Raw genomic sequence first — 25,332 nt, forward strand, 5'->3', positions numbered from 1 at the left:
ATGTATTATTACTGTGGATAATGGTCAAAACATTTGAAAAACAGACATAAAACATACCTGTAATATAAATTCCATGCTATCAGAAGTTCCTATCCCTTTTAAACACTTTAATTCTATACCAGGTAGGAATGAAATCTACAACAGAGCTATTCAATGGTCTGCCATTGCTATGATTAATAATATGCCTTCGGTGGCCTAATCTTCAGGAATTATCAGTATATTCTGTAACATATATTTGTCATATCTGTCATTCACTATTAAAATCAGTTTTCAGCTTTCATTGTGACTTATTTTTAAGACTAAGGAAACAAAATACAAATATTTCACTTACTTTTCCCAGTAGCTAACAAAGGAGCAAAACTCAAAATTTTCTGACCCTTATAAAATATATTGTAACTTCGCAACACTTTATCAAGAACTTTGTAAGTCTGAATATAGATGTACTCAAGATACACTACAAGACTAATCTAAATGCAAAATTAACCATTTCAGTACATACTGACTCTAATGATATTCAAAGGACAGAGACATTCTAATCCCCTTACAAAAGATATTTCAATCTTCACTATAAAGTTGTCACTGGCTTAGTGGTTCCTATTCCCCCAACCCCCTCCTCGGGACAAATTTCTCTGCTGAAATTCTAACCCCCAAGGTATTAATTAGTATTGCTGCTGCTGCTGCCGCTAAGTCGCTTCAGTCGTGTCCAACTCTGTGCGACCCTGTAGACGGCAGCCCACCAGGCTCCCCCGTCCCTGGGATTCTCCAGGCAAGAACACTGGAGTGCGTTGCCATTTCCTTCTCCAATGCATGAAAGTGGAAAAATAAAGTGAAGCTGCTCAGTCGTGTCCGACTCCTAGCGACCCCATGGACTGCAGCCCACCAGGCCCCTCCGTCCATGGGATTTTCCAGGCAAGAGTACTGGAGTGGGTGCCATTGCCTTCTCCGGGTATTAGTATTAGGAGACAGGAATTTTGGGGAGGTGATTAGGCTTGGGTGTGTGCATGCTTAGTCGTGTCAGACTCTTTGCAACCCCATGGACTGTAACCCAACAGGCTAATCTGTCCATGGGATTTTCCAGGCAAGAATTCTGGAGTGGGTTGCCATTTCCTTCTCCAAGACTTGGATTAGGGCCCTTATAAAAAAAGACCCCAGAGAATTAGCTCACCTCTTCTGCCTTGTGAGGTTACAGTGAAAAGATGGTTATGAACCAGGAAGCAGGCCCCCACCAGACTTAGAACCTGACCATGTGAACACACATGGTGTGTTCCAGCTTCCCAAATTTTGAAACATAAATTTCTATTGAAATAATTTTCTTTGATAGGAGGAAAAGAGATAATTAACCAAATTTAAATAAAATCACCTGTAATGTTTCAATACTACTATTCAAAAGATACATGCTATGATTAATTTGAAATGCATATGTTACCAAAAAAAATGTCAGTAGCTTCTATCCCATTTTACTGTTATTTAGAAGTAATCCATTATTAGAAATACATATAATGGATAATTAGAGAAATATTTAACCTATGATATTATAAACAATCAAAATGTTTAAATACTGAAATCTCCAAAAAGAAAAGAATCCACTTACTTTTTAAAACCCTTTTTAAAAAGATTTTATGAGTACTTCAAAATATTATTTCTGGGGGACTTTCCTGGTGGTCCAGTGGCTAAGACTCCAGCTCCCAATGCAGGTGGACCAGGTACAATCACTGACCAGTCAGAGAACTAGATCCCACGTGCAGCAACTAAGAGCTTGCAGGCCACAGCTAAGGATTCGTCATACTGCAACCAAGACAGAAGATCCCACATGCCACAACTAAGGCCCTGTGCGCCAAATAAATAATTTTTTAAAAATTATTTTTAGAAAATCTCATTAACTCAGACAGTGCTAATGTCGACTTTGCTGTTTCCTGAATGCTAAGCCAAGATTAGCACTAGAGTGTGGATGAGCCAGATAAACCAAAAGTATAAAGAAAGTCTCCTAAGGCCAAGAAATTACTTTTCAAACTTTTTCTGAATACTTAAAAGAACCCACTTTTAAAGGAAGCTGTTTCAAGAATACGATAATTATAAAGTATATATTACTAGCACATTTAAAATATTATGTAAGATATGGAATTCATTGTATGCATATACATGTTTGAAAATCTGTAGTTCAGACTTTCTACTAAAGGCAGTGAAGTCACATTCCTCAATTCCCCTCCACCCAAGACAAACTTCACTTCCATTATGGAGCTAGAAGAGGAAGGGAAAAAGAAAATTTATGATCTTACTATATTTTAATTGACTCTATCATAGATAAAATTGAACTGAGCCAGCAGAAAACATTAATAATAAAACTAAATATAATTACTACTCATTCAAATGCTCCAACTAATTGAAATAAAGGACCGCATATAAATTCATTCATGTAGAACATGTATTCTTTTAATTAAGCTAAAATTAAGTTATTTCTCAGCAAGTAAATATTAAAAGAAATACTGCACATCTTTTACGTTAATGGTTTAAACAAGCACTCTCTATTCATATTAAATTTTAAAAAGATTAATCACCACTCCAGGTACTTATCCTAGAACAAATGCACAAAAACCACGTACTGATACAAGGATGTTCACTGTTAATAACGGCAAACGTACAGAGGGCTGAGTCAACCTTGACAACTTCATACTGTTAAATACTATGCAACAGTTTAAAAGACCGTACAGATAGATTTACTTCTACGACCATGCAAAGATCTCCAAGATGTAACATAAAAGCAAGGTGCAAAACAATATTTACAATATGACATCATACATGTAGGTCACACACATACACACTCCTACAGCATTTCTATACGTACACATGTGCTTGTGAGAATTCAAAGGAAAAGGTCTAGAAGAATATTCAGGGAACAGAACATGTTACCTCTCTAAGGGTGTGTGTGTGAAACAAATGGGAGGAATCATAAGAATTTGTGCTTCATTTTTACAAGGAGAATGTACTCATGTCACTTGAGACACTAAAAAGCAGGAGGAAAGAAAAAAATACCTGTTAACTTCTCTCAAATAATCACAAACCAGAACTATCAGGTGTAATGAGATTTCAATTTCTTTCATTGATTTTAAGTCAAAACCATTTGACTTAAAATCATTTAAATGACATTTAAAACATTTAAATGACATCAACAAATACCTAAGATAAAAGTGACAAAATTGGTAAGAAAAAAATTTTGATGTTGTCTTGCCTTCAAATTAAAAATAAAAAAGAAAGAATAAAGAGTAATGATAAGACTGCAGAGGAAAGAAGAAAAAAGACTCTTACTAAATCCATCCACTTTTAGCTCAGGCGTGACCCAGAATCCTCACAAATCCACTTATACAAAACGAAAAAAAAAAAAAAAAAAACTGGACTACCGTTCCCTCAAGTATCAAAGGTTGTTTTTAGAAAGCTTAACTAAGAAACAGTAAATGCCAAGTGTTTCACCGGTGTGGGAATGGGAACGCGAAACCCTACACCTCCTTAAAGCAATCTAAACGACTGAACAGCAGAGTCCAACTGGGAACGCGCGCGGGGGTGGGGACAGCTCAGCTATCACTTTTAGGTTGGCTCGGAGCCGCAGAACAGTTTACCCCCAGTCTGTTTGGAGCGTGGAGTCCCCGAGGGTGGTCAACGCGTCGCCGCCGACACCCAAGCCCAACCGAGACTTCAGAGGAGAGGCGGTCAACACAAACTTAGGTCCTTCGGCTGAGCCGGGAGAGCGCGGAAGAGCAAAAGCGCCAACTTTTGCTCTAAACGCGGCAGCTCCGGGAGGTTCGACAAGTCTTCCCCCAAGTCCCACTCCTGAAACGATGCCAACACCTTTTCCCGGCCAATACTGTCCGCCCCAGGTCCGGCCCCCGGAGGAAAACCCGAGCAGGGCGGCGGCTGGCAGCATTAAAGAGTGACTTAGCCATGGGAGGACAACAAGGGCGCGGGGTCCGTCGGCTGAGGGCCACCCGGCACCTCGGCGTCTCCGGGACGCCCCCGCCCAGAAGCTGTCCCGTCTCCAACAGCCCCCGCGACGCGGCCCCCTCCCCCACGTCTGGGCGGCGACCTCCGCGCCCCTACTCCGGGGCCCCTGCTCACCGAGGTAGCGGCTCCGCAGCCGGGACGGGTCCTCCAGCCCGAGGGACCTTTTCCTCACGTCCCACAACAGGTGTGGGCAGGAGCCACCCCGAGACATGGCTCTCCCAGGCTGGGGGAGGAGGGGAGACCACCGCGTGGGGGAGGGGAGGAGGGGAAGAGACACGCGGATCAACACCCGAGCCGCACCGGCACCATCCACGAGCCGGGGCTCTCAAGCGCAGCGAGTTAGATGGCAGCGGCGGTAGCGGCGGCAGCGCCTTCGCCTGAGAAGTCCGGCCGTACCAGGGCTGGAGATCGCTTCATACTCTCCTTCTCAGACTACCCAGAACAACCAGAGATTAGCAACAGTCCCCTCCCTCGGCACCCCCTCCTAAAGGAGGAGGCGGAGGCGGCCTCGACTCCTCCCTCTCCTCGTTCTCTACACCCGCCCTGCCAAGCCTTTCTCGCGAGATGACGACCACTGGGCATTGAAGCAGGTGTGTGCCATGGCCGCCCTTACCCTAGAAAAATGGGTTCAAGCCATTCTAGTTAAATCCTTAATACTCTGTGGATAAATGAGGAATCGAGAAGTAGCTGAAGTCGTAAGTCTCGCGCTCACGAGTCTCAATCCAAAGGAAGCAAGAGAGTTGTGCGGCGTCATCTTTAGTCGGGGCACGGAAGGCCCGAATAGTCCATTTTGTCTAGGGGCCTCCTTAACCAAAGTGAAAGGGTATCCGCCGACGGAGCTTCACTTTCCCTTCTCCAACATGGCTTCCAGAGCAGGAAGAAGAAATTGGAGGTTTGCTTTGGGGGACGGGCCAATCGGTGCGGACAGCTCTGCCTGCGCAAGCGCGCTGCCGGTAGGCCTCTGGGTTGACTCGGTGAGGCCTTCCTTTAACCACCTGTTTTAGCCACTCCTCCCGGGTCTCGGCGGAGAGAAGCCAGGAGGCGGGCTCGGGGCGGGCCGTCGCAGAGTCTCCGCCCCCACAACCTTCTGTGGGCGCCGGCCAAAGGGTGGTTTGCTGGGGGGTCAGGCTCAGCAGCGGGAAGGGCAGGCACCCACGGAGAGAGGGCGCGAGACGTTGATACAGGGGAAAGTGACGAGCTGCCCTACATTGCCTGCCAGGGACGAGCACGCGGACACTCTACCACCCGGCTGCCCACGATCACTCGTCCGCAGAAATGTCAGCCGCCGGCGTCCGGGGCCTGCGGGCCACCTACCACCGGGTCCTTGATAAAGTGGAACTCCTGCTGCCTGAGAAATTGAGGCCGTTGTACAACCACCCGGCAGGTAATGAACCCAGAGTGGCTCCCACCGAGACCTCCCTTCCTGTCCCTTTCCTCCCTTTACCGATCCACTGACAACTCTGCCAGTGGACAATTCACCCACAACCCCAACCCCTGTTCCTCAAGTGAATCTGTGTACTTTCCCATGCTGCTTGCTTTTCACATTTTCTTTTCCAACACGTCTAAAACGCGTGATTTTCAAGTCTGCGCCCTTTGCGACCTTTGTTGCACTGCTTCTCTTAGGCACCACTCAGATCCGGACCAGGCCTCTTGGTTTGACCCTTCTCCATTTCTGCGGCCAGGAAAAGGTCTGGGCCACCGGGAAACTTCATTCTCTCCCCTTTCCTTCCATGAGTCGTGATATATTGACCCCCGCGCAGAAGAGCAGTCTTACCGCCCCAGAGTGTTAGGAGTAAAGGTCATATTTCCTTCAGCTCCAGCTGACAGGCCTGCAGAAGGTAGCCCGTTTCTGAGTCAGTGTCATTCCTTGCCCTATAGGTCTAGTTTGTTTTAGTCTATCCTAAATTACCTCCTGAACCTTTTTGTGTGGACAGACCTGGATTTAAATTCTGCTCTGCTGCTAATTGTAGATGTGACCTTGGGTAAAATCCTAGATCTTAGTTTCCGTAAAATGTGGTCCATGTGAGAGTTAAAGATAACATATGTGTCTGATTCTTCATAAATGCTCAATAAATATTAGCTCTCTCTTTAACTTATTGGAAAACAGTGTTCTTGTAGTTGAAAAAATAATTCTCTAAGAAACTGGAAGCTCCCAATGCCTCCAATGCGGGAGTTTGCGTTCAATTCCTGTTTGGGGAACTAAGATTCCCCACCTTTATTTAAGGTCTAAAATCCTGTTACCTGTTATATAAACATTAGTAATAGTACTTACTTGGCTGGGAACTCAAACCAGATACATTCTGAAGTCACTTTCAAGCCTAAGACTTAGCAAAGGAGAAAGTGTGTTATAAATGGAAAGACTGAAGTGCAACCCCTCTGTGGCCCTTTTCTTTACATAGTTAAATCTATCTCTGTGGTTGGTGTCATTAGTACACTTGTATATCTCCCCACATATCTGACTATGAAGCAACTCTTGGGAATCTATGATTTAGTAATTTGATAAAGGATTAATCTGTGTCATGGAATTATGCTTTAGTATAATATTATTTATTGCAGTAGTTTACCCTTTATAAAATTGACCTTTAAGGAGAGATTTTTATTAATGAAGAAGATTAGTTTATTTGCTTTTTGGTTCTTTAAGACACAGTTTTTGGAAATTGTCCTCTTTTGTGGCAGAGATTTTCAGGAGGAAGAGTTGAGCAATGCTTCTGTAATAATCTAGGCTTTTTTTTTTTCTCAGCTGCACTGTGTTGCATGATTATGGCCTGTGTGGCATGATTTTGGCCAACTGTGTGGCATGTGGGGAATGTTAGTTCCCCAAACAGGAATTGAACGCAAACTCCCGCATTGGAAGCTTGGAGTTTTAACCACTGGGCCACCAGGGAAGTCCCTGGGCTTTAGTCTCAACTGAATTCTTGTGGCCAGTGCTGACCCTCTTAAGCTTTGTATTTGGTCTATAGGATAAAGACAGGCTAGAGGAGGAACAATTTTAAACTACTTTAAAACAGAATTGGAGGGTAGTTTTATCGTGATCTTTTCCAAGGTCTTGGCTTTAACCACTTATAGTCATTGTTTATTAGTTTATTAGTTATTATTTAATAGTTTATTCTACTTTTAGAATGAAAGGAAATTATCTTTCATTTAAGATTGGTTTGTAGATCATGTATTTTATCTAGATACTCTTGGACTAGTTCAGTTACTGTAACCCTTTTTTCAGTGTGATGGAAGGAGCATAGGCTTTGAAGCCAGATTGACCTGGATTTGAAACTTGTCTTTGTGACCTTGATCTTAAATCCCCTGACCTTTTAGTTCTAATATATAAAATGGGAATAATAATTATCTCCAAAATAATGGACATGAATTTGAGCAAGCTTCGGTAGTTGGCTATAGGGAAGCCTGGCGTGCTGCAGTCCATGGGGTCACAAAGAGTCGGACATGACTGAACTAAACTGAACTGAATTATCACCATTTAAGGATTGTTGTGAAAGTTAAGTGATATATTGTCTGTAAAATGTAGCTGTGTTTGCACATAGACTTTCAACAAATGTTAGTGTTAGTTCTCTCTTATTTACTAATATACAGAGTAAGAATACCCATCACTGCAAAATTGTTTGTGATTAAAAACTTGCAGGCACACCAATACAGAAATTAAGAAACATGAAAAATATAACTTATTGGTTGTCACAAGTATAGAATAAAATCTGAGGAAACTATTGTTCTAAGACTTAACAGGGAATATTCAAGGTTTTTGTGTACTATTTTACATAATAATGTGTTTTTGAATCATTATATTAGATGATATATCTAATCATCATTAGACTGGATTCACATATTGGAGATTTTCACAGTAATATACAAGGCTGGATTCTAAATTTTTGAGATTTAATTGTATCATTGACAAATATGTCTAGACAAGTCACAAGAATATGTCTTTATATAAATATTTATTAGACTTAGCATATTATAGATAGTTAGACCTGTGGTCTTCATCATTCGTTTATCTACATATTGTCTATGACACATAGTGATCTGCTTCTTTAGAGTAAGAATAGAGTTCTATCCAAATGTGTGTCCTGGCACGTTCAGTTCTCAGTGCCCCCGCTGTCTCCTGACCTGAAAGTATGCTGTCCAGTGTTTACTGTGAAATCATGCTGCCCAATGTTTACTTAAATGCTTCAGTTCAGTCGCTCAGTCGTGTCCGACTCTTGGCGACCCCATGAATCGCAGCACGCCAGGCCTCCCTGTCCATCACCAACTCCCAGAGTTTACTAAACTCACGTCCATCGAGTCGGTGATGCCATCCAGCCATCTCATCCTCTGTCGTCCCCGTCTCCTCCTGCCCCCAATCCCTCCCAGCATCAGGGTCTTTTCCAATGAGTCAACTCTTCACATCAGCTGGCCAAAGTATTGGAGTTTCAGCTTTAGCATGAGTCCTTCCAAAGAACACCCAGGACTGATCTCCTTTAGGATGAACTGGTTGGATCTCCTTGCAGTCCAAGGGACTCTCAAGAGTCTTCTCCAACACCACAGTTCAAAAGCATCAATTCTTTGGCACTCAGCTTTCTTCACAGTCCAACTCTCACATCCATACATGACCACTGGAAAAACCATAGCCTTGACTAGACGGACCTTTGTTGCCAAAGTGATGTCTCTGCTTTTGAATATGCTATCTAGGTTGGTCATAACTTTCCTTCCAAGGAGTAAGCATCTTTTAATTTCACAGCTGCAGTCACCATCTGCAGTGATCTTGGAGCCCAAAAAAATAAAATCTGACACTGTTTCCACTGTTGCCCCATCTATTTCCCATGAAGTGATGGGACCAGATGCCATGATCTTAGTTTTCTGAATGTTGAGCTTTAAGCCAACTTTTTGACTCTTGTCTTTCACTTTCATCAAGAGGCTCTTTAGTTCCTGTTCACTTTCTGCCATAAGGGTGATGTCATCTGCATATTGGAGAAGGCAATGGCAACCCACTCCAGTACTCTTGCCTGGAAAATCCTATGGATGGAGGAGCCTGGTAGGCTGCAGTCCATGGGGTCGCTAAGAGTCAGACCCAACTAAGCGACTTCACTCTCACTTTTCAGTTTCATGCATTAAAGAAGGAAATGGCAACCCACTCCAGTGTTCTTGCCTGGAGAATCCCAGGGATGGCAGAGCCTGGTGGGCTGCCGTCTATGGGGATGCACAGAGTCAAACACAACTGAAGTGACTTAGCAGCAGCAGCAGCAGCATCTGCATATCTGAGGTTATTGATATTTCTCCTGGCAATCTTGATTCCAGCTTCTGCTTCTTCCAGCCCAGCGTTTCTCATGATGTACTCTGCATATTAGTTAAATAAGCAGGGTGACAATATACAGCCTTGATGTACTCCTTTTCCTATTTGGAACCAGTCTGTTGTTCCATATCCAGTTCTAACTGTTGCTTCCTGACCTGCATTTAGGTTTCTCAAGAGGCAGGTCTGGTGGTCTGGTATTCCCATCTCTTTCAGAATTTTCCACAGTTTATTGTGATCCACACAGTCAAAGGCAAGCTTAGTTTGGGAAAAAAAAAAAAAAAGATTAGTGGAAGAGTGTCTTTCATTTGTATTTATGAGCTCCAGAATGGGATGAATTGTCCCAAAGGATGCACAAACTTTGGAATATAGGAAGAAAACAGTAGAACTTCTATTAGTACTTACTTTATCTTTTTAAAGTTTCCATTTTGTGTATATTTTATAATATAAAATATTTTAGTGCACATATACATATATGTGGATGTGTAAATAGACAGTCGCTTTCTTAGGATGGTTCAACTTAAGATTTTTCAACTCTACAAGATGGTTCAAAAGCAGTATAACTTCAGTAGGAATCCTAGTTTTGATCTTTTCCGGGGCTGTGATATGTGGTACAGCGCTCTTACAGGTGGCAGCAACAAACCGCAACTCGCAGTCAGCCACAGGGTGAACAGCCAATAGGTCTCTTCTGCACCCATAGAACCATTCGTTTTCCACTTTCAGTACGTGTGTGCTGCGTTCTTTGTCTCTCAGTCGTGTCTCTTTGTGGCCCCATGGCTGCTTCTGTTCATGGCTCGTCTGTTGCCATTTCCTCCTCCAGGAGAGCTTCCCTACCCAAGCATTGAACCTGCATTTCCTGTGTCTCCTGCTTTGGCAGGTAGATTCTTTACCACTGTGCCACCTGGGAAGCCCCAGTGTTCAGTAACTTGCATGAGATCTTCAATAATTTATTATAAGCTTTATTTATTTATTATATATTAACAATTTATTATCAATAAGCTTTGTGTTAGATGATTTTGCCCAAATTAAGGGTAGGTTAGGCTAAGCTAGGTGTATTAAAGAAATTTTCAATTTATGATATTTTCAACCTTCAATGGATTTATTGGGGTTTAACCCCATCATAAATTGAGGAAAATCCGTACACACCTGAATTCCATGGAGTCAACATGTAGATATAAGGGTGTATGCTCACGTATTTTTTAAACTGATGGAGCAGTATGTTCAAAACAAGTTAGGAAAGGACTTCTCTGGTGGTCCAGTGGTTAAGAATCCACCTGCTGATGCAAGGGACACAGGTTCAGTCCTTGCTCCAGGAAGATCCCACATGCCTTGGGATAACTAAACCCACGCACCACACCTACTCTACAGCTCTAGAGCCTATGTTCCGCAACTAGAGAGTAGCCCCCGCTCACCTCAGCTGGAGAAAGCCTGCATGCAACGAAGACCCAGTGCAGCCATAAATAAATAAATATGTAAAAATTAAAAAAAATAAAGTTAGGAGACCACAGCTCTAAAGAGTTAAACCTTAGAAATTACCTGGTTAGGACTCTGCACTTTCACTGCTATGGCCCAGGTTCAGTCCCTGCTTGGAGAACTAAGATCCCACAAGCGGTGAGGTGCAGCCAAAAAAAGAGTTACATCTCAATAAAACTGGGGAAAAAATTAAATGAGAAATAAATAAATAATAAAAATAAATAAAAACTATCCTTCAATTAAGTCAGCACAGACAATAACTATCTTAACCATATAATTTTTGCTTACCATAGCTTTGCTTATAATGAGTTATATTTTGGCTTAAGTGAAAGAACTTTTGGAAAAATATTTCTGCAAAATGTGTTGCTGTGTTTAGCTTACTATTGCTAAGAATATTCTTTACATTGCATGATGTTCTCTCTGTGAAGTCTGATGAGAAAAGTTACGTTAAGGTGTTCACAACAGGAATATTTGCATTTTTCCTAGACCATAGAATTAGTTTTTCCTTTCTATCTTATAGACCTAGAGAATATTTTTAAAATAAAAACATAATAAATGAACTATTATTAGCAATGTTTAGTATATATTATGATTAAATATACAGGAAATATATAAGTATACACATATTATTTATTATAGTATTAACTTTTATTAGCTTAAAATTAAGGAATGAGAACCAAAAGGGAAAGTTAGGATTTCAGATATTTGAGTTATTGATGTCAAATAGAGTATCTTTAAACTAGTTAGCTCCAATAAAGTTGAATTATTTAATATTTATTGAGGGCCTACTGTATATTGGATACTGTTTTAGCATTTGAGTTATTTTAATGAATAAAATAAAAATCCCTGGCCACAGAGATTTTGTATTCTCAGAAGAGATCATAAAAGTAATACAATCCTTGCTGTAATTGTTAGACACTTAACGTAACCTTTGATTTTAAACTAATTTTAAGAAGTTAAGATTGTTTATGCCTCATCTAATTTGATTCCTTAGATATACTAAAGGAGAAGCAAGCCCTTGGAGAAGCTATAAATAGTTTGTTATATACATGTTACTATGTATAAAATAGATAACCAACTGTATAGCACAGGGAACTATACTCAATATTTTGTAATAACCTATAAGGGAAAACAATCTGAAAAAGTGTTTACATATATATATATATATATATATATATAAAAATCACTGAATCATTTTGCTGTACACCTGAAATTAACAGAACATTATAAATCAACTACACATTAATAAAAGTTTATTGTTTCTAAGACAGATAATAATATTAATTTTGGCTATAAAAGATGGAAATATGTTTAAAGTATGGTATGGCATAATAGAAAGATGACTGGGGTCAAAGAAGCCTGTATTCTGGTTCTTACTCTATCTGAAACTATCTGAATATGAGACAAATTAACTTCGAAGAAGTACCTTTTCTTTTTCATCTATAAAAATAAGAGGGTTTGCATTTTCTTTAAGGTCCTTTCCAGCTGTAACAGTTTACAATTTGGTATTTCTGCTGTGACTTTTCTTAGTTTTAGAGGCTTCAGGAAACTCAGATTTCATCAGGGAAGACTATATAATTATTGTTAGATTAGGTTTTAGGGATCTAATTTTTATCCTTGCTGTGCTATGTATTTTATATAAGTAATTTTATAGCAATCCTAAAATGCATATTACCTATCATAGCTAGTCACTTCACCTGTTATTTTCTTTGGCATTTTCACCAAAGCCTGTTTTCAGTCAACATTTTAAAAATCATTATTCACCCATGATATTCTGGGTATTATTTCAGTAAGCTCTTTCCAAGGCCTTACAGAAGATAGAAAGATTGCTTGACTCTGAAATGGTAGCCCCATCATGTTCTCCATGTGAAATCAGAACTAGCTTTAATACAAATAAAAATGAGTAATTTTTGACAGTCAGTATCTGTGTCAAAGAATAATAACCTGTATGAATTCTAAGAATTTGTAAGTAGCTGGTTCCATGATAGCAAAAAGGTGGACTTGAGTGATACAAGGAAGTTCAGAGGAAAGTTCAGGGATGTTGAAAGCAATAAACTGTAAAGAAATGGTATGAAAGGATTTAGGTGGGGTAGTGGGCGGCTTTCAATAAGAATTTTATTTTCAACATTGGGAGTGCCTCTATTCAGTATTTGTATACGTGTATATTTGCATGTGTGTAAAAGTTACTTATTCTGTTCCAGGAAGGAAATCTTTCCCTAGGAAGAGAATTATACAATAAATGACATTCTTTCTGGATAGAATTTATGAAGTATTTCATTAGCAGAAATTCCTCTCAGATAAGGAAATTAGGAAATAAAATTATCAGTATGTCATTGTTTTATTAACAAGTTCATCAAGGCAACTAGATTTGTTAATTTGTTTGAAAATATATGTCTCTTACATATTTGGTTCTCTTACATATTTGGTTGTATTATTCTCTTGCAGAATTCCTCAAATTCTTCCATAAAAATTTGAACTTTAAAGAACATCAATTTCACTTTAAAAATCAGACATTTAACAGCATAAGAGGACACGACCATTATATTATTCTTTGTAATTTTTTTGTTATGCTTAAAAATAGTTCATAGTTTTACAGTAAATCTTTGTTGCGGCTCTAATTTATGTGTAATAGTTTGTATCTGTTAATCCTATCCTCCTAATTTGTCCCTCCCCACCTTCCTTTTCCCCTTTTGTAACTATACATTTGTTTTACATTACAGTTCATAGTTTTAAGTAGTCAGCATTTGACATCTTTTTCAACTTCCAAGAGTAGACTTGTAAGAAACAAGATGAAAATGTGTTGTTAGTTAATTGTTTGTCTAAAAGAATGTACATTTACATCTGATGGGAATACATTTTTCTCATCTTGGACTTCAGGTTAAATTTCTTAAGAGCTGCTTTTTATTCAGTATATTTTCAGCAATTTAAAATTTCTGCCTAATCAAGTTTTTTCATTCATCGTAATGATTGTTAACTAGATACTCTAGTTATGCTTATCTTGATGTTAAGGTATTATAATCACTTCCGGTATCATGATTATTTAATGACTTTATTATTTTAATGCTCTTCAGTGAGAACAGCTGTGTCATTGTAGAACATAAACCAGTTTTTCCCAGATCTAGGAAAGATAGTGTAACATTGTATTCTCATTGTATTCTCACTGTTTGAGTGGTACCTGTTTGCAAAACATTTTTATCTAAGCTCCATGTTTTAGGTAAACAGCAAGGACCTATTGTATACTCCAAGGACCAACTGTGAAAGTAAAAGTCGCTCAGTTGTGTCCGACCTCAAAGTCCATGGAATTCTCCAGGCCAGAATACTGGAGTGGGTAGCCTTTCCCTTCTCCAGATCCCAACCCAAGGATCGAACTCAGGTCTCTCACACTGCAGGCAGATTCTTTACTAGCTGAGCCACCAGGGAAGCAAAGCTTTCACTTTTACATATTCAACATCTTGTAATAACCTATAATGGAAAAGAATCTGAAAAAGAAAAAAAATCTTATATATATATATACATTTATATATGTATAACTGAATCACTTTGCTGTACACCTGTAACTAACACAACATTGTAAATCAACCATACTTCAATAAAAAAAATTGTTTTAACTTGTTTCATGTTTTAAATGTCAAAATCAGTTGGGATGTTTCCTCATTACCATTTTCATTATTGATTGACTGCTGTTTTTAAGAAAATAGCCTCTATACCTAGATTAATACATGTCTACATTTATTTGACTTCTTTACTTTTAAGGTAGAAAATGACTAATTAAAAGTGGAAGGATATGGAGAAGGAAATGGCAACCTACTCCAGTATTTTTGCCTGGAGAATCCCCATGGACAGAGGAGCCTGGCAGGCTGCAGTCCATGGGGTCGCAAAGACTCAGACACAACTGAGGGACTAAGCACACAGTTAATAAAAATGAATGGTGTTTAGTTAAAAAAAAAAAAAAGTGGAAGGATGAAATAAAATAAGTTTTCTTTAAAAATTTTTGTTTACTTATTGTATGATCATGGGTATTGCTATTTCCCCCCCTTTTTTTAAACAATGAAGAAAACACTACTTGTTGTTTGCACTTACACATCTCTAATTATTTGTGTCAGTTGTCAGCATCCTCTGACATTTCAGAAAAATTAGAAATTTAGAATGTCTTATTATTACAATATATACATGCTACTGATGTTTTTAAATTCAGTGGTTAGCTGTCGTTAAACTAATTTAGGCTTTGTTTTGTAGTTTAAAATTATTCCCTAAATAAAATATTTAAACTTCTTTTGACCTTTGTTCTAGCAACCATAATTTACTGTTTGACATTTTTGTTTAGTTTGGTTATGTGGGAGAAGGGCAGTTGATATTTTAAATCTACCACCAAGTACAGGGCAGTCAAGTAAATCAGTTACCAGGCAAAGCTACTGAAAAGCTTGACTGTTCATTAACCCTGAAGGGTCAACCATTTCAGCTCGTAAAGAAACTAGAACCCTAGAGGAAACAGTTTTTGGGGTAACAGAAGAGGAAGCATCAGTTTTGAAACAGAAGAATGGAGTCTGTTTGGGAATCCAAAGCCAGAGACTAAAACAGTGTATTGGCTTATCCTTGAGTGATGAAGCCAAGTTTCATGCAGGGATAAAAAATAAACTTGGTAATTGATACTGCATATGACCCCGAGACTTTGTATATGACAAAGAAAAATAAAGCAAGTGTGATGATAGGAATCTCAGAAACTCAGGCTAAATAAAGTAACCAGAGAGTTTGAAAAGATTGACTTATAGGATTAGCACATTATGGCATCAGACTCGTGGAAAGAATTTTCAAGAGCCAAAAAGGGGAGTCTCATGGTGCAACAGTAGAGTAACTAATGAGTCAAAGTCTAGTACAGCCCTGATGTAAAGAGAACCTGGTGTCCTGAAGTTCATCCTTGAAGATGCAGCAGTATCAAGGCAAATATTCAGATTTCCTAAAATTTGAATATCTTTGATTAGCATCTCTCCTGGATATGGTTCATCTAGTTCAATTCTGTTCAAAAATATTTGTCTAGGAAAACTAAGAAACAGGTTTTAACTTCAGGACTTTATCTAATTAAAGTAATAGATGCATAAACAGTTCAGTTTAATTGTTATGTGCAGAAAACAATAGAAGAATAGACAGGCTGCTGCTTTGGGAGTTCAGAGAAGGAGCATTTAATCTACTCCTTGAGGAGACAGAAGATGAGTTTCAGAAGGATATTGGAGTTAGCCAGATGAAGACAAGGCCAACTATTGGGAGGAGACTGTATGAGCTAAGATTTAGAGCCATGAAACGAGTTGCGTGTTTGCCTAGCTCATCAGTCCACCTAGACCAAGGTTTCCTAACCTTGCACAATAGATATTTTGGGGGCTGGATTATTGTTGTAGGGGGTTGTCCTTTGCATTGTGAATGTCTTCTGAGGATCAAAATCACCTCTGGTTGAGAACTAGTGTCCTGGGCTAAAATTTAATTAATTTAGGCTTCCCTGGTGGCTCAGGAGTAAAGAATCTGCCTACCAATGCAGGAGATGTGGGCTCAAGCCCTGGGTTGAGAAGATTCCCTAGAGAAGGAAATAGTAGCCCACTCCAATATTCTTGCCCAGGAAATCCCATGGACAGAGGAAGCCTGGTGGCTACAGTCCACAGGGTCGCAAAGAGTTAGACACGAGTTAACGACTAAACTAGGATTAGGAATTTATATTTTGAAACTCAATGTCTTCATGTTTTCTATCCTTTAAACATTTCTTTCAAAATGCCAACCTAATCTACTAAAGGTTTCCATATTTTGTTCAAATATTTAGAAGAGGGAATCATGTGCCAGAGTTCTAGAAGTGTAATAGTGGCTGTGATCAGAACAGTACAAAATTTAGGACACTGGATTAAAGATTAATAACTCAGGAATTAAATATAGATTTTCACTCAGTTATAAAAACATTAAAATTTAGAATTCCTTAATAGTTTTAACTCTCCCAGCAACCATTTCAGTACCATCTAGATTTGCTGTAATTTAAAATATAGAAAACTTACAGTACATAGTCAAACATAAAAATGACTAGCTGTCATATGTATGTAGGAAGATGAATAATTGTTTTGGCCCATAAGGAAAGACAGGGGCTATGCCATGATATTCTAGTGTTCAAAGAATTATTAGTTTAAAGATGGTATCCAGCTCCCTGAAGATTGAGAAAGTAAGATAAATTACAGAGGAACTTCAGGATTAAGTTTAAATGTTCTAGGAGCAAGAGGGGCAGGCCCAATGCCCCTAGCCATCTCAGCTGAGCAGGAAGTAGCCAGAGAGACCTCAACACCCCTATTCCCAAAGAATTGGGCCTCCCATCTCGAGGGGGGGAATGTTAGGTAGTTAGAATAGGAAAAAGGAGCCCAAAATGGTGGTGGCTAAAAGACAAAGGAAAAAGCCTGCAAAAACGGAACAAAGGAAAATCCACTGACAGGAGTGAGAACTTCAGGTCAAACAGCCAGGCGCCCTTGTTGGCCAGCCCAGTTTGCATAGGGCAGGCTCAAGGCCGGAAGGAGACAAACATAAAAGGAGGAAGCCAAGAGGGATTGAGGCCTCTCCTTTTGCGCTGGCCTGCCCTCAGGCCTAGAGAGTGTACTATCCTTTGCTTGCCAGTAAAACTGAGTTATAACTGGAAAAAAATATTAAAATGTTCTAGGGTTTCAATAAGCTTACTTAGAAACTCGTATGTATAAGCCAGATTTATCAATATAAGTAAGTATACAGCTAATTAGATTATTGGTAAAATATTAGTAATAATACATTCAGAAAACTAAGATCATGGCATCTGGTCCCATCACTTCATGGGAAATAGATGGGGAAACAGTGTCAGACTTTATTTTTGGGGGCTCCAGAATCACTGCAGATGGTGATTGCAGCCATGAAATTAAAAGACGCTTACTCCTTGGAAGGAAAGTTATGACCAACCTAGATAGTATATTAAAAAGCAGAGACATTACATTGCCAGCAAAAGTCCATCTAGTCAAGGCTATGGTTTTTCCAGTGGTCATGTATGGATGTGAGAGTTGGACTCTGAAGAAAGCTGAGCGCCAAAGAATTGTTGCTTTTGAACTGTGGTGTTGGAGAAGACTCTTGAGAGTCCTTTGGACTGCAAGGAGATCCAACCAGTCCATCCTAAAGGAGATCAGTCCTGGGTGTTCATTGGAAGGACAGATGCTGAAGCTGAAACTCCAATACTTTGGCCACCTGATGTGAAGAGCTGACTCATTGGAAAAGACCCTGATGTTGGAAAGGGTTGAAGGCAGGAGGAGAAGGGGATGACAGAGGATGAGATGGCTGGATGGCATCACCGACTTGATGGACATGAATTTGGGTTGTCTCCAGGAGTTGGTGATGGACAGGGAGGCCTGGCATGCTGCGATTCATGGGATCGCAAAGAATTGGACACGACTGAGCAACTGAACTGAACTGAACTGAATAGTACATCTGATTTTTAAATCCCATTGTATTTTAAATCACATTGAACAATGTGAATTAGTTTGAAAGGACTACAAAAATATACCAATGATATGTTGAATAGTGGCATAGTCCAAACTGTAACATTACAATCACTTAATATTGATAAAGGTGAGCAATGGTTTATACTGTTTGATACTTTTTTAGAACTAATTAATAAGGAAAAGTTACACAAGGATCAGATGCCATTTTTTATATTTTTCAAATTTCTCTCCTTATTGTTAACATTAACCAACTACTTTTGATAGTAATTCAGCCAAAATGCACCCCAAAAAGGAGTATTATCACTGCTTTAATTTTCACTTTTGAGTGGTGGTATATAACTGAAACTAGAGTGGTTTTGATGAAAAGCACTTTAGAATTGTTTCCCTTAAATGTTTTTTATACAGCTTACAGATACGATTTTACTTAACCTGCCTGTGCTTAACTTATTAAAAGCCAGCACTGTTTTATTTGCCAATGTATCCTTAGTGCCTAGGAGACTATAAAGCATGAAGTAATTACTATGAGTGAATGAATGAATGATATCTGCAACAAATTAAAGCCACAACTGCAACTAAATCTTAACTTAAATCCCTGCATTTTCTTTTTTTAGCTCTGTGCTTTTTCAGTTTCACTATCTGTTATTTTTAAATAATAGGTTTAATTCAGTTTTATCTTTTAAATGTTATTTATGTATGTGATTGGAAACATTTCTTTATTAATGGCAGTGAATATTCACCTTGTCGTTGTTGTTCAGTCGCTCAGTCGTGTCCGACTCTTTGTGACCAGATGGACTGCAGCACACCAGTCTTCTCTGTCCTTCACCATCTCCTGGAACTTGCTCAAGCTCATGTCCATCGAGTCGGTGATGCCATCCAACCATCTCATCCTCTGTTGCCCCCTTCTCCTCCTGCCTTCAATCTTTCCCAGCATCGAGGTCTTTTCCAATGAGTCAGTTCTTTGCATCAGGTAGCCAAAGTATAAGAGCTTCAGCATCAGCCCTTCTAGGAATATTCAGGGTTAATTTCCTTTAGGATTGACTGGTGTGATCTCCTTGCTGTCCACAGGGCTCTCAAGAGTTCTCCAGCACCACGGTTTGAAAGCATCAATTCTTCGGTGTTCAGCCTTCTTTATGGTCCTACATTCACATCCATAGCTGACTACTAGAAAAACCATAGCTTTGACTGTATGGACCTTTGTGGCAAAGTAATGTCTCTGCTTTTGAATGCACTGTCTAGGTTTGTCATAGCTTTTCTACAAGAAGTGTCTTTTGATTTCATGGCTCCAGTCACTGTCTACAGTGACTTTTGGAGCCCCAAAAAACAAAGCCTGTCACTGTTTCCATTGTTTTCCCATCTATTTGCCATGAAGGGATGGGACCAGATACAATGATCTTATTTTTTTGAATGTTGAAATTTAAACCAGCTTTTACACTCTCCTCTTTCACCTTCATTAAGAGGCTCCTTAGTTCCTCTTTGCTTTCTGCCATAAGAGTAGTGTCATCTGCATATCTGAGGTTATTGATGTTTCTCTCAGCAATCTTAATTCCAGCTTGTGCTTCATCTAACCCGGCATTTTGCATGTTGTCTCTGCATATAAGTTAAATAATCAGGGTAACAATATACAGCCTTGAAGTATTCGTTTTCCAGTTTTGAACCAGTCTGTTGTTCCAAGTCCGGTTCTAACTGTTGCTTCTTGACCTGTGTATAGGTTTCTCAGGAGGCAGGTGAGGTGGTCTGGTATTCCCATGCTCACCTACTAGGGGTAAAATTGGAAAAAAAAAAAAAAATCATCTTTACCTGATAGTGCTATTGAGAAATATTACTGGAGTAGATGAAGAGAAATAAATGTGTTACATTGGGTGATTATGCCCTTTTAGATGTGATTTATTTATTTTTACAAAGTAAAGTGGAATATTAAGGTAGAAATAATAATCATGACTATAATTAGACTTTTTACATTTTGAATTGGCTTAAAAATCTTATGTGAAATTATGTTAAGAAATAAATGTCTTTTGTTGATCCAGTGTGTAGAGAACATACATACCATATTAAGTGCTCTGATGTGTATTGGATTTAGCTTTTGATTTACCATGGACAAATCTGTTTTTTTACTGTCACTGTATGCCCTGAAAGGTTAAAAGAGATATGTGATTTGGAAGAGTAAGAACTTATGTTATTGGTTATTGGTCAAAGAGCACAAGTTTGAGAGTTAGAACATTTAGTTTCTAGTTACCCACATGACTTGAGTAGGTCATGGAACTCTTCTGAGCCTTATTGGTAAAAATGAAGGATGATCTGTGAGTTTACTTCCAGCTCTGAAACAAATTGCTTATTTGTTTCTGAAATTCACAGTGCTTCTCAAATTCCAGGTTATCTGGAAAACCAGAGTTGTTTTTCAAAATACCATCACTATTTTGAAATTCAAATATATTCAAAATACTGACAGTATTTCAAAAATACTGTCAACATTTATTGAACATTTTGCATGAGGTGGATGAGTACCAGGATAACTAAAACAAGGACTTTCCCCTTTCTTGTGTGCCCTTTAAAGTTAGGTTAAATTAATTTTAGGTTAGGTTCATTAATTTTTTACTAGGAAAAATAGAATTTTGTAAGAACTTTTACTAGAATACATGTGGTGACATCATTTATAATAATAAATATTAATAGAATTAGTGAATATATACATATATATATATCTACTGAGGTTTACGTCACAAAAATTCCATAATTTATCATTTCCTCAAATTGAAGATTATCCTTAAATAAAATGATATTAAGTTCCATGTTCAAAGCAAAATACACTGAGAATAGTTTCCAAAACTACCTCTATTATACTTTAGCTAATTTTGATAGTTCTCAAAAATACAGAGAATTGACAAGGAAATCAAAACAACTTGTATGAAAAATTAGTACCATGGTGACTCTCTAAATTTTAACTTAAATACAAAGCATACAGAAAGCACAGTAATAATTATTAGAAATAGATTGATAAATCTTTGAGTTTTTGAAATTTGGTGATAGCTCTTTAAAAGACATATAGAAAATAGTTGGTTACTTGCTAAATTTTTCCTTCTTTTTTTTTTCCAGGTCCCAGAACAGTATTTTTCTGGGCTCCAATTATGAAATGGGTAAGTCTTAGGTTTTGGCTGATGCTACTGAAAAAGATATTCTTTAAAAGAGCTTATTAATTTGAAGTAACTTTTCTGAAGGATGTACTTTAAATGTTCATGGTATGGCTTGAAATAATTTCATGCAAATATTCTCAGATGTATCATTTTTACTCTATAAGCATACTACCTACTTGGGGTCTTTTGAACTCCTTAGATAAGGAGCCCTTTGGGGAACTTATTATCATCCAAAAGATTATAATTGAGGGCCCTAAGAACATGAAACTTCATTCTAAAATTTTGTGACTATGTAAAACATTAAATTGGTTTGAACTCCCCCCTCCCCCCGCCCAAAATTAACTTTTGTTATTAACTTAGTTTGAGAACTTAAGATACTAACACCAAAATAGTGGCAAGGAAAATTAGTCTCAAAAAGCAGAAGAATTTATCCAGGATATATATATATATATATATATATTAACATTTGGTAAATGATAGAATCTGGAACTTCTGACTCCACAGTAAATGCTTTTATCCTATGCCAGAGTTTCCATTCATAAAGTTCTCATTTAGCTGAAAAGAAGTAATTGTAATGGCTATTAATAATGAATCATTGATTTTATGTTGGAAGGGCCAGTTTTGGCTTGATGCAGTGCGTCTCAAAATGTCATCCCCGGACCTGCAACCTTGGCATCATCCAGGAACATGTTAGAAACACAAATTTCCAGGCCCCATTGCAGATTTACTAAATTTGAAACTATGGGGATGGAGCCCTGCCAGGGTCCAGCCCCAGTGGATCCAGGGAACTCGAAGCAGGGACGGCGTCGGTGAAGATCAGGAAACAATTGCTTAATTAAACGTTAATTAAGGATATAAAGAGTAATAGAATGAGGATAGCTCAGTGAGGAAATTCAGTGGAGAAAAGAGGCTGAAATAAGGATAGCTCAGTGAGGAAATTCAGTGAAGAAAAGAGGCTGAATAATTCAGCCAAAAGGTGAGAGAAAGAACGACATGGGGAGACCAAGTTTCGGTGAACAAGGCCCGCACTTTATTTTCCAAAGTAGTTTTTATACCTCAAGTTATGCATAGAGGATAATGGGGGAAGGAGTAAAGTCATGCAGTAAGCCATGCTTTCTTCCTGCAAACTTATCATATGCAAAAGTTTAGGTGATTTGCATCATCTTCTGGCCCGGAGGCCTGTTAACATTTTAAGAAACTTATTTTTCTCTAAAGGTGATTATTCTAAAGTCAGGCGCCAGCCTCCAAAAAGCATTGGATAAAGGGATAAAGTTGCATTCCTATAGGGCAAAGGTGAGGTGGGCTCAATAAAGAATTAACTCAAGGGTCCAAGGTTGCAAACATTGAGGCTACTACTTACATTTCTATACACCCATTATATCAATCAATACACTGCCAAGGACACAGTAGGTAAGGGATATGGAGACTTAGCAGCAAACATGGGCCCAACAAGTGAAAAACCCTTCACCAATACAATTTCTAATCAATCTTTTAACTGCTCAAAGGAATCTGTATTTAGACAGTTTAGAACATCTCATGCCTCTCACAGTTGGGAGGCTCTGAGCAATCACATGTGGCCGGAAAAACCTATTCAGGCAGGCTAGAGGACTTCCAAAGGAGTTTGTAGGTTGAAACACTGTCACACCCAGGAATTATTAACTGGAGCTGTAAGCTAACTCTTTTTTTCAGAGAGAGGTAGTGGGGGACAGCCCCCCGTAAAGTCAGAAGTGTAGGTGAGAGCACAAAGCAGAAAGTAGGCAGACTCTGGTTTGGCGGGTAGATGCTCGAGAATTTCCAGGGGGACTCCTGAGGCTCGATCCCGCCTTTGCATACGCCGAGCCTCCTTCCTCATGACCTTTGCCACGGGCGGAGTTCCTCACGCTGGCTCCTGGCAGTGATAGACTTCCAGTTGAGCTATTCCAGATCCTGAAAGATTATGCTGTGAAAGTGCTGCACTCAATATGCAATATGCCGGGAGATGGCTCCCGGCAGAGCCCGGTAATTTGTGTTTTAATAATAGGCTCTACAGGTGATTCTGATGACTTTTAAAGTTTGAAAACTACTGATCTACAGGCTTTCTTTTTTTTATTGTAATAAAATGCACATAAATTTAACATCTTAACCTCTTTTTTAGAGTTGAGTATATCACTATTCAACCAATCTCCTGTACTCTTCTTTTAATTTTTTTTTTAATTGTAGGATAATTGTTCCAGTGTTGTGATCTAGTACTCTTGATCTTGCAGAACTAAAACTATGAACCCATTAAACCACAGTTCTTCATTTCCCTCTTCCCCAGCCCCTGGCAACTAGCATTCTACTTACTCTGTGAATTTGACTACTCTGGGTATCTTCTATAAATGAAATCATACAGTATTTCAGTATCTGTCTTTTTGTGCCTGGCGTTTTTCACTTAGCATAATATCCTAAGGTTCATCTGTGTCAGAATTCCCTTCCTTTTAAAGTCTGAATAATATTTCATCATATGTATGTATCACATTTTGTTTTTTCAGTTTTCTGTTGATAGACACCTGGGTGTCCATACAATATCTGTTCCAGACCCTGCTTTCTGTTCTTTTGTGTATATAACTACAAATACAATTGTTGGATCATATGGTAATTCTATGTTTAATCTTTTAATGAACTGCTTTACTATATTCCACAGCGGCTGCACTGTTTTAAGTTTCCACCAGCAATCACAAGGTTTCCAGTTTCCATTCATCCCTGCCAACACTTGTTACTTTTGTTGTTGTTTTATAATACCCTTTAATACACTTTAATGGGTGTGAAGTGGTGCGTGGTTTTCATGTGCATTTCCCTAACATTATTAGCTGTGCTAAGCATCTTTTGATATGCTTATTGACCATTTTTACATTTTCTTTGGAAAAGTATTTACCCTTTTTGCCCAAGTTTTAATAAAGTTGTTTTTTGTTGTTGGGTTGTAGGATATATTAATTCTTTTAAATGTGTAGTTTTAAATTGTTAGAACAGTTCAGAAACTCAGTTGTAAATCGAAGTAGTTAAGAATGTTAGAACTGCACATATATATGGAATTTAGAAAGATGGTAACGATAACCCTGTATGTGAGACAGCAAAAGAGATACAGATGTATAGAACAGTCTTTTGGACTCTGTGGGAATAAAACGGTGGGGGGGATGATTTGGGAGAATGGCACTGAAACATGTATAATATCATATAAGAAACGAATCGCAAGTCCAGGTTCGATGCAGGATACAGGAAGCTTGGGGCTGGTGCACTGGGATGACCCAGAGGGATGGTATGGGGAGGGAGGTGGGAGGGGGCTTCAGGATTGGGAACACGTGTACACCCGTGGCAGATTCATGTTGATGTATGGCAAAACCAATACAATATTGTAAAGTAAAAATAAAAGAAAATAAAGGCATATGGAATTGGGGAAAAAATAAATAAAATAAAAATTAAAAACAAAAGAATGTTAGAACTGGAATTAGCTATCCCTCAATTTTATGGCCTTACGCAAGTTCTATCTGTGCCCTTTTGTCTCACCTATAAAACAGGATTAGAGTAAATTAGTGATTGGGGACTATATTTACAGAGAACTAGAGAGCAGTTCTTTTTTTAGATTTGTATATTGCAAAAAGGCTCTATCAGTTTAAAAAAGAAATTACAGAATATCAACTTTAATGATTCTGCTCATACGCTAAGCATTTAAAAGCAGTGTAGTATAAAAAAAATACTATAAAAGGTATATTACTATTTCCTTCCTCTTCTCTCCTGACCAACACTTAAAATTATGTATCTACAAAGTGGAATTAATTTCTGAAATGTTGTTTCTAGAAACATTATTTAAAAAGTAAGAATGATAAAATAGATAACTAATGAAGATCTACTGTATAGCACAGGGAACTACTGTATAGCAATAGGGAACTTTATTCAATACCTTGTAATGACCTACATGGGAAAAGTATCTAAAAAGAGTGGATATATGTGTATGTATAACTGATTCACTTTG

At 38.5% G+C, this 25,332-nt stretch overlaps 2 protein-coding genes across 15 annotated transcripts in view; one reads left to right on the forward strand and one right to left on the reverse strand.

The window, feature by feature from the left end:
• The window catches only part of DCAF6 (DDB1 and CUL4 associated factor 6), a 183,976-nt gene extending 179,480 nt beyond the window's left edge, over positions 1 to 4,496 (reverse strand). For 3 of the 13 annotated variants that reach the window (XM_006051648.4, XM_006051646.4, XM_044944080.2), the window contains exon 1: positions 4,108 to 4,492. In XM_006051648.4, coding sequence (XP_006051710.3) covers positions 4,108 to 4,204 — 97 coding nt within the window. In that variant the 5' untranslated portion in view covers positions 4,205 to 4,492. Of the gene's footprint in view, positions 1 to 4,107 lie in introns of all 13 variants that reach the window. The other 10 variants (XM_025287419.3, XM_044944078.2, XM_044944083.2 and 7 more) reach the window with 7 other exon arrangements.
• The window catches only part of MPC2 (mitochondrial pyruvate carrier 2), a 30,339-nt gene continuing 9,453 nt past the window's right edge, over positions 4,447 to 25,332 (forward strand). The window contains exons 1-3 of one of the 2 annotated variants that reach the window (XM_044944085.2): positions 4,447 to 4,583; positions 5,213 to 5,377; positions 21,307 to 21,347. In XM_044944085.2, coding sequence (XP_044800020.1) covers positions 5,269 to 5,377; positions 21,307 to 21,347 — 150 coding nt within the window. In that variant the 5' untranslated portion in view covers positions 4,447 to 4,583; positions 5,213 to 5,268. Of the gene's footprint in view, positions 4,584 to 4,923; positions 4,947 to 5,212; positions 5,378 to 21,306; positions 21,348 to 25,332 lie in introns of those variants that run through there. The other variant, XM_025287421.3, reaches the window with a different exon arrangement.

The sequence above is a fragment of the Bubalus bubalis genome, chromosome 6, assembly GCF_019923935.1.
Source record: "Bubalus bubalis isolate 160015118507 breed Murrah chromosome 6, NDDB_SH_1, whole genome shotgun sequence".
Lineage (NCBI taxonomy): Eukaryota > Metazoa > Chordata > Mammalia > Artiodactyla > Bovidae > Bubalus > Bubalus bubalis.